This window comes from Micropterus dolomieu, linkage group LG21 (genome assembly GCF_021292245.1).
Source record: "Micropterus dolomieu isolate WLL.071019.BEF.003 ecotype Adirondacks linkage group LG21, ASM2129224v1, whole genome shotgun sequence".
NCBI lineage: Eukaryota > Metazoa > Chordata > Actinopteri > Centrarchiformes > Centrarchidae > Micropterus > Micropterus dolomieu.
Window position 1 is genome coordinate 22,025,671 of NC_060170.1, and position 8,391 is coordinate 22,034,061.

Sequence of the window (8,391 nt, forward strand, 5' to 3'; positions counted from 1 at the left end):
AAAAACGCTTTGAGTGGTCGAAAAGACTAGAAAGGCGCTATACAGAGCATGGAGCATATTAAAAACCTTGTCCACTGCTCTCATGCGTACATGCTGGACACAGCCTCGCCTCCTGCGCATTCTGTTCCCCTCCCACATGCCCTCACACCTGGTGGAGGTGCTCTTCGGATTTTGCTAGTTTTATTTAAATACTTCCAGATCCAGATGTTTTAACCTAAGTCATATGTGATAACGTCAAAATCCTGGCAGTTAAAAAAAAAGCTGTAATCCACAAATTTTCCTCCTCCTCTTGCTGTCAACATTATCCCTTTAATTAATTAGAATCCAAAGACAAAATTTAACATAACTCAATGTCATAACATCTATCAGCACCCTGCAACCTTCATCCTCCATTCCCGTCTCCCCACACATTCAACTGAAGTTTACCTGGAACTTAATTCATAATATGTTAAGAGGTAATTATATATTAATGGATTTAACAACCACTGTATCCAACAGGTACTGGAGAGAGTGGAAAGAGTACCTTCATCAAACAAATGAGGATTATTCATGGAGGAGGATACACAGATGAGGACAAGAAGAGCTACGCCAAACTGGTCTTCCAGAACATATACACTTCCATGCAGGTCATGGTCCGAGCCATGGAGGCACTTAGTATATCTTTCTCGGATCCCCAGAACAAGGTACAAACCGGGTCTGGTCCTTTTGCCATCAGTGAGAACTTATTTTTGACTCTGGGGTTTAGGTTCATTTTTGCCAACTTTCTGTGCATTCATGTTTGTCTTTGTTGAGCACCTGTCCGTACCCAACATGCACCCAACTTTTTCCCACCACTAACTCAGCTCTGACGTTTCATTTCGAATATTCATACACACAGATATGGACGAAAATGTAAGGAATTAAGTACATTGTAAATCTCTTAGAATATTGATATTTCACAGTTTTTAAAATTTCTATCAAAAAATGGTGCACAGATATACTAAAGAGATACTGCCGTAAAGCCTCACATCAGCAATTTCAACTGGATTTCTCAGCTTGTCTCTACAGGATAAATAAATAAAGTGTTGTTAATACAAATTTATATGCATACTTTACAATTTGTATTAAAACTCCATCCATAGTCTTTCTAACATCATCGAATTAAAATAATTTATGGATCACCAGGGATGTACAATGCATGTGAGTTGTAGTTAATAGTATAAAACATGAAAAACATTGGATGGTATCTTGCAAAAGTATGTTCATGGACAGAGACGGAAATATTCCTAAGCTTTGTATTTATTTATCGATTTATTTTTACTATATTCACATAACACAATACAATGTCAGGATATAAATGTCATTTTTAGGTAACAGGGTGGTAAAGTGTCTTATAACAAAAAATAAATAAAAATCCCCTCCTTGATTGGTTACTGCAAAATAAGAGAAGTTGTGGGACATGTGGATGGACTGTTTTCAAATTGTCTCTGTGTCTGTCTGTGTGTACATAGGGCCATGCAAACTCAGTCCTGGAGGTGGAAGTGGACAAGGTGGAGGAGTTTGATCAAAGCCTTGCGGACGCCATCAGGAGTCTGTGGAAAGATGCGGGAATACAGGAGTGCTACGACCGACGCAGGGAATACCAGCTGTCCGACTCCACCAAATAGTGAGCATCAGACATGCAACTTTTTTGTTGCTCATTAATATTCACACAGACTCTACCCTCTTCAGCACTGCCAAATAGTTACCAAAGATATCAAGGTAGGCAAAATAATAGGAACACCTGACAAGATAACGCAAGGCAATGTCTCAACACCGCAGAAAAAATATTAAACAGGTCAGTTCAACACCTCCCTGACACAGCCTCAATTAATTTATCATGCTTATAGTAATAAGTAAGTGTTATATAGTATTGGATTGCATTATAATAGGCAGGGCTGTAGGTTATGACCTCAGTGTTGTTTCCTGTTGTTTTTGTCTTTGGCAACCTGCAGGGATTTGACCTTTTACTGTACAATTGAAAACATGCACTTGGTGGGTATTTTTTATGCTGATTCCTACGCTTTAAGACTAATTTTAGTGCAACATGAAGTAAAGACATAAAGGACTGTTTTTCTCCACCACTTTTTTCCCCGTGGCAGTGGGAAGAAGGCTTTGAGTATTTAGACCTTAATGTTGGGAAATAAAATTTGTAAATATATTTACTGAGCAGATATCAGCCACTAAATGAAAAAGAAAAAGAAAAGATAGACTGTTTTTGGTGCATAAGTGAGGTTATATTATTATTTTGACTTCCGCATTTCTAGCGATGGTCCTTATTATAGGAGCAATTACAATTTTGTCTGCTCTCTGTATCTCACTGGGTCAATCTCGCTGCCATGTTTTGTAAGCACAAAAAGACACTAAAAAAATAAGTGCAGGAGGTGTCCCTTCTGACCACACAGATGAGCACCTGCTGATAGTGGAACAAACATTTGCATTAATAAATAAATGTTTTTTTCAGCTTGTGTTTGCTACTTTTAGCTTTCCTAATGGTTTTAACTTACATTCTATGTCTCAATAACAGATGGTCGCAAATTCAATGTCAAACAGACAATAATAATAATAATAATAATACATTTTATTTCTATAGCGCTTTTCAGGACACTCAAAGACACTTTACAGTAAAGGCAGAAGTTATGTACATTTAAAACAGATTAAAAACATAAATAGCATAATATAAAATATATGAACAGTAGATAAAAACATGTGGTGCAGAAATACATAAGAGCAAAGGTTGACCATATAAATAACAAAATAACAAAACAGCAGCAGGTGTAATATAACATTATTTGATGTTAAAAGCTAGTCTAAAAATGTGGGTTTTGATAAGTGATTTGAAAGAGTCCATGTCGCTGCAATCTCGGATGTGTATGGGTAAGGAGTTCCATAGGGAGGGGGCTGCAATGGTGAAAGTTCTGTCGCCCCAGGTATCATGCTTGGTCCTGATTTGAGGTGAGAGGAGGTTAGTGTCAGAGGAGCGGAGTATGCGGGAGGGATTGTGGTGTTGGAGCAGGTCTGTGTGGTAGGAAGGGGCCTTGTTAATGCATGAGTCTGTGTTTTAACAGCCACAAAATCCCCCCAAATCTGTTTTTTTCCCCTTTATTTTTCTTCTCCTTGAGCTTATTTTCTTCTCCTTTTTTTCAGCTATCTCACCGATCTCGATCGAATTGCACAACCCTCTTATATACCTGACCTGCAGGATATCCTCAGAGTCCGAGTACCAACCACCGGTATCATAGAATACCCCTTTGACATGGAGAATGTCATCTTCAGGTAAGACATAACATACTGAATATGAGAGGTAATGGCTTAAGCTTGTCGCATTGTAACTGACCATACAGTACGCAGCACAGGTGACTTGTGACGTAACATAGGCTACCCTTTCTGTTGTTGTTGTTGTTGGGATTGGCTGTTGTGGCAGGATGGTGGATGTCGGGGGTCAGAGGTCAGAGAGAAGGAAGTGGATCCACTGCTTTGAGAATGTCACCTCCATCATCTTCCTGGTGGCACTCAGTGAGTACGACCAGGTCCTGGCTGAGTGCGACAACGAGGTGAGAATCAGCTCGGCAGCACTCAAAACTTTAATCCCTTAAAATGTGTCTTCATTGTTGCCTCTTGTTGTGCTACAATTTTATTTCAGAACCGTATGGAGGAGAGCAAGGCCCTGTTCAAAACCATCATAACCTATCCCTGGTTCCAGCGCTCCTCTGTCATTCTTTTCCTCAACAAGACCGACATCCTCAAGGAGAAGATCATGTACTCTCATGTAGCCACCTACTTCCCTGAATTCACAGGTTAGTGAGTTTGTTTGGCTGTCGTCTATCTCCCATAGGGTCTGCCATTGCACATTTTAACTGAATTTGGGTTGAAAAGGACGAAAAAACAAAACTTATGGTGCAAGATATATTAGAGATTTGGGTTTGGACTGTCTGACTGAGAGACCAGAGGTGTTATTCACAGATCTTGTGATAAACTTGTCATGTACATCTAATTTGTTTCAGTTTCTCAGGTACACCTAGCTAAAACTACTGCAGTCAAATACAACAGCCATGCATACTGAGAGGCATTTCTATAAGTTTGTCTACCCCATTTATATCAAAGACGGTAAGCTAAATCAGTGATTCTCAAACTTTTTTACATCAAGGACCCCTAAAATGACATAAATTAGACCGCAGATCCCCATCTGATAGGATTTTTGCTTCTAGATGTTTTATTACAGTGTACGAAACCACAACCCAAGTATTCATACATTCTGTCGCTGGACCCCGCTGTGAAAACCACCGAGTTAAATAACAGAAACACAAAACAATTCAACATCTACACCCTCCATAATGATCAGAAAATGTAACACCTCTCTAAAACAGTTTAAACACGAGCTGAACATTGTAACCTTCAGGAGGAGGGATTCTTTGCAGAACAGTTGTCCTAGACTGCCTTAGTTGTAGCTAGCTGTACCTAATAAACTGGCAACTAAGTGGCATGTGTCAGATGAAGCAGAAATGTGTATTCAAAAGTTAGCTAACCTCCAACACTGGTTTTCTCATGACTCTTGTATTTGTAAATCTTTTAGAGAACAGGCTCGACTAATATTTTATCTTCAAACAAATAGTACAAATCAAATTTCAAAATTGAATTTACTGAAAACACACTGAAATAATATCAACCCTGAATTGCAGGACCGCAGCAGGATCCTACAGCAGCTCAAGAATTCATCCTGAAGATGTACCAAGAACAAAACCCGGACAAGGACAAGACACTGTACCCTCACTTTACCTGCGCCACAGACACAGAAAACATCCGCTTCGTCTTTGTGGCCGTCAAAGACACCATCCTCAGACACAACCTGAAGGAGTTCAATCTGGTCTAAAGAGGTGCAGGACAGGAGGAGACAGGTGGAAACAAGAGGGTAGAAGGATAGACATGAGGAGAGCCAAGATAGGAGAATTACATTAAACAACTTGACAGTGCTTTTTCTCTGCTGTCTAAACAGAGAACAATTAGACTTTACAATTCCTCCGTTTACAAAACCACTGAAAATATCATCTCCTAATCCAAATGTTTTAAAATTTTCACATCATTGTGCCTGTAAAAATGCAGCCAAAGAGAATATGAACATGTAAGAGTTAAACCCAAACTACTGTATCTGTAGGTTGCTGTGTCTGAAATGCAATTTTTGAGTTTTGTAGTTTCCATTCCACCCTTTATAGAGATTTACTTTAAGAAGATGATACTTTGCAATAGAAGTGAAAGTTAGTGTTAATAGCATTGACCTCTTGTGTGGGCTAGTTATTTTATTTTTTTATTACTACAATACTTTTTAAGAAATTGGATCCAAGTGCTTTAATTGATACAATTTCTGCTCATGCAATGAGTTTTGTGGTTTGATATTTAAATTTGTGTAGTTTTTTTTCTCCTTTTCTAACACTGAGCCACCTGTGCCGGCTTTTGCCTCAAGTGCCTTATTTACTCAGGACAGACAGCACATCCACTGAGTTTGTTTTAGATGTAAATAATCTCAGTTGTGCTTTGAAAAATGCTACTCAAGGAGAAATGGAAACGATATTTATGGTAGTTTTTAATAAACAGTTCTAGTTATTTAATCAAGAGTGCAATTTGTGTGCTTGATCTTTTCTGGGTACAAGAAATAAAGGCAGAGAACGCTGACATCTGAAACATATTTTATTTTCTTGAAAACAGCTATGGGGAAAAACATTAAGCCACTGAAGTGAAGGTTATGCTCCCCCAAAACATAAATGACAAATATTACCGGCAACAGACATATTTAGTCATATTAAACTGCAATGCACCCCAAACCAACAGCAAACCTTTGAAATATACGTAAACAGCAGCTGATTATAATTAGCATTCATTTCTTTTAAATATACTTCTCTCTGCATAATTCATCAACATAGTTGGCATTGCATATGTGTGGTATAAAAACATAAAAATCATGAAATTACAATCTGTAACGCCATAATACAGAATATTGTGCGAGGATGGATATATACAGATAGGATACTATATTAGATCAATATACAGCAGATTGATACATGTAAGTACAGTATAAAAATAGCATGCATCTCTAAATCACACACTGACCAGTCTGCATCTTGCAGAAATGTATAAAAAAAAAGGAAAAACAATGTGTAAGAGAGAGAGAGTAAAAGAAAGCAGGTGTGAAAGACACCAATTTTTGAATTACATGTGTTATAAAGCTACACTCAAAATTTGACTTTTTGAAATGTGCTACAACAATTATGTTGATTTGGCATCAATGTTATTCGAGCTACCATGTCTGTTACTAACTGTAGCATTGTAACAGTGTAGCTCCTACAGGAAAACACATTTTAAATATGCTGAATGAAAGTGAATGAAATTAGTGACTTAATGTTCATTTGGTGAGTTTTGAGTATGGCAAATTGAAAATCCTCCACCTGCATTTCAGACCCAAGCAGATGGCGATGAAATGTGTTTGTAAACTCAAGACTTTAGCGTTAGCTTCCATAAAAGAGATCATTAAAAATAAATTACCTGTGTGCAAAAGGATGGGTGCAATCAGAGCGAAGAGAGTGAAAGAAAGTTTTGGTTCGATGCATTCTGAGCCTCTGTGGTGAATCAATGTTAACTCATGTATAGCACTTTTGTAGGCATGCACACATTCAAACTACTCATTCAGTCTCTCACCCCCGACACACACTAACAGTCAACATACAGCATTGTTTGTGTTTGTTTTACCACTACTCACACACGGAGGTAAACAAAAGTAGCATGCAGTAAAGAACAAAGGCACTGACACACACAGACTTTGTGTGTGTGTGTTTTCTATTTGATGAGTCAGTATTTGGGTAAACTCTCTCTTGCATCCTCCAATTTGGCAAGGACCCACTGGAAATAAATCAGAACCAAAGTTAGAACTACTTTAAGTACAATGATTCACTGTGACTGCAGGCTGGACACATGACTCGATGAAACACGAGTTTGAGTGAAGTAAGTGGGCTCATTTTCATTCTATACAGACAGCAGATAACAGTTGGGCATTTCTTGAACTAAAATAAATAAACTAAATAAAAAATGAATATATACTGTATATATAAAACATCTTACTGTCCAAATCGTCAATTTACCTTGGCTATCTCAGGGGTTTTGAAGTTTATGATCTTCCCAAACTCCTTGGCATGGAAGACAGACTTTACTCTCTCCTGCAGCACACAAGACAAGTCATTTAGCACAATAATCGGCTAAATAATTGTGGAAGACCTGTAATAAATTACAATTAAGGGGGGAAAAGGCTAGCTTCTGATTTTGGATTTAAAATGTGAGAGTTAGCTTTTGTACCTTGGCTTCGATGCGAAGTCTGCGGCTCTCCACAATCATTGGTTCCTTGGTGAACTCTTCAAACAGATACTGCCATTCACAGGTCAGCTGGCCAAAAGTGCCTTTGGTCACAAAAAATATTCCCCTGGAAAAAATAAATTACGTAAAAAGTTAGAAAGCTCCACAGGTAAAGGATACAGTATATTGTTTGAGTGACACACGGGTGGGTGGTTAGAAATAGAGGCAAACTTATGTGTGATACATCACACAGGATGTTGGGAAAAATAAAAAATAATATATACTGTAGTTTATTCACTTACTTAAATATTATTTTCCATTTACAGAAATGCAATAGGCTTTTCACCTGATTAAAAACATACAGTAAAGAGGAAAGATCTTCTGCTGCTGCTCTACAAAACCATAATTCAACCCATCTTTCTTTACTGTTCAATCTGTTGTTTCAACATACTCACTGTTACCAATAAGAATAAATTTACATGCATCACAAATAATGCCTCCAAAATAATTGGTCTCCCCACCCCCAACCTCTCTGACTTGAACAGGAAAGCCATTTTACGGAAAGCACATATAATAGTACACGACATCAGTCATCCTCTCAACACATTTTTCACTCTGCTACCATCAGGACGTAGATATACAGTGGGTACGGAAAGTATTCAGACCCCTTTAAATTTTTCACTCTTTGTTTCATTGCAGCCATTTTCCAAAAATCAAAAAAGTTCATTTTATTTCTCAGTAATGTACACTCAGCACCCCATCTTGACAGAAAAAAACAGAAATGTAGAAATTTTAGCAAATTTATTAAAAAAGAAAAACTGAAATATCACATGGTCATAAGTATTCAGACCCTTTGCTGTGACACTCATATTTAACTCAGGTGCTGTCTATTTCTTCTGATCATCCTTGAGATGGTTCTACACCTTCATTTGAGTCCAGCTGTGTTTGATTATACTGATTGGACTTGATTAGGAAAGCCACACACCTGTCTATATAAGACCTTACAGCTCACAGTGCATGTCAGAGCAAATGAGAATC

At 37.9% G+C, this 8,391-nt stretch overlaps 2 protein-coding genes across 6 annotated transcripts in view; one reads left to right on the plus strand and one right to left on the minus strand.

Annotated features, from left to right (window-relative positions):
* Positions 1-5,575, plus strand: part of LOC123960795 (guanine nucleotide-binding protein subunit alpha-14-like) — a 16,424-nt gene extending 10,849 nt beyond the window's left edge. The window contains exons 1-6 of one of the 2 annotated variants that reach the window (XM_046035747.1): positions 504-683; positions 1,491-1,645; positions 3,166-3,294; positions 3,443-3,572; positions 3,662-3,815; positions 4,698-5,575. In XM_046035747.1, the coding sequence (XP_045891703.1) occupies positions 537-683; positions 1,491-1,645; positions 3,166-3,294; positions 3,443-3,572; positions 3,662-3,815; positions 4,698-4,888 (906 nt within the window). In that variant the 5' untranslated portion in view covers positions 504-536 and the 3' untranslated portion in view covers positions 4,889-5,575. Of the gene's footprint in view, positions 1-503; positions 684-1,490; positions 1,646-3,165; positions 3,295-3,442; positions 3,573-3,661; positions 3,816-4,697 lie in introns of those variants that run through there. The other variant, XM_046035748.1, reaches the window with a different exon arrangement.
* A 107-nt stretch (positions 5,576-5,682) lies between these two features.
* vps13a (vacuolar protein sorting 13 homolog A) overlaps positions 5,683-8,391 on the minus strand; it is a 44,732-nt gene continuing 42,023 nt past the window's right edge. For all 4 annotated transcript variants that reach the window (XM_046035749.1, XM_046035753.1, XM_046035750.1 and 1 more), the window contains 3 exons: positions 7,357-7,480; positions 7,146-7,220; positions 5,683-6,906 (listed from right to left, as the gene is read on the minus strand). In XM_046035749.1, the coding sequence (XP_045891705.1) occupies positions 6,856-6,906; positions 7,146-7,220; positions 7,357-7,480 (250 nt within the window). In that variant the 3' untranslated portion in view covers positions 5,683-6,855. The remainder of the gene's footprint in view (positions 6,907-7,145; positions 7,221-7,356; positions 7,481-8,391) is intronic.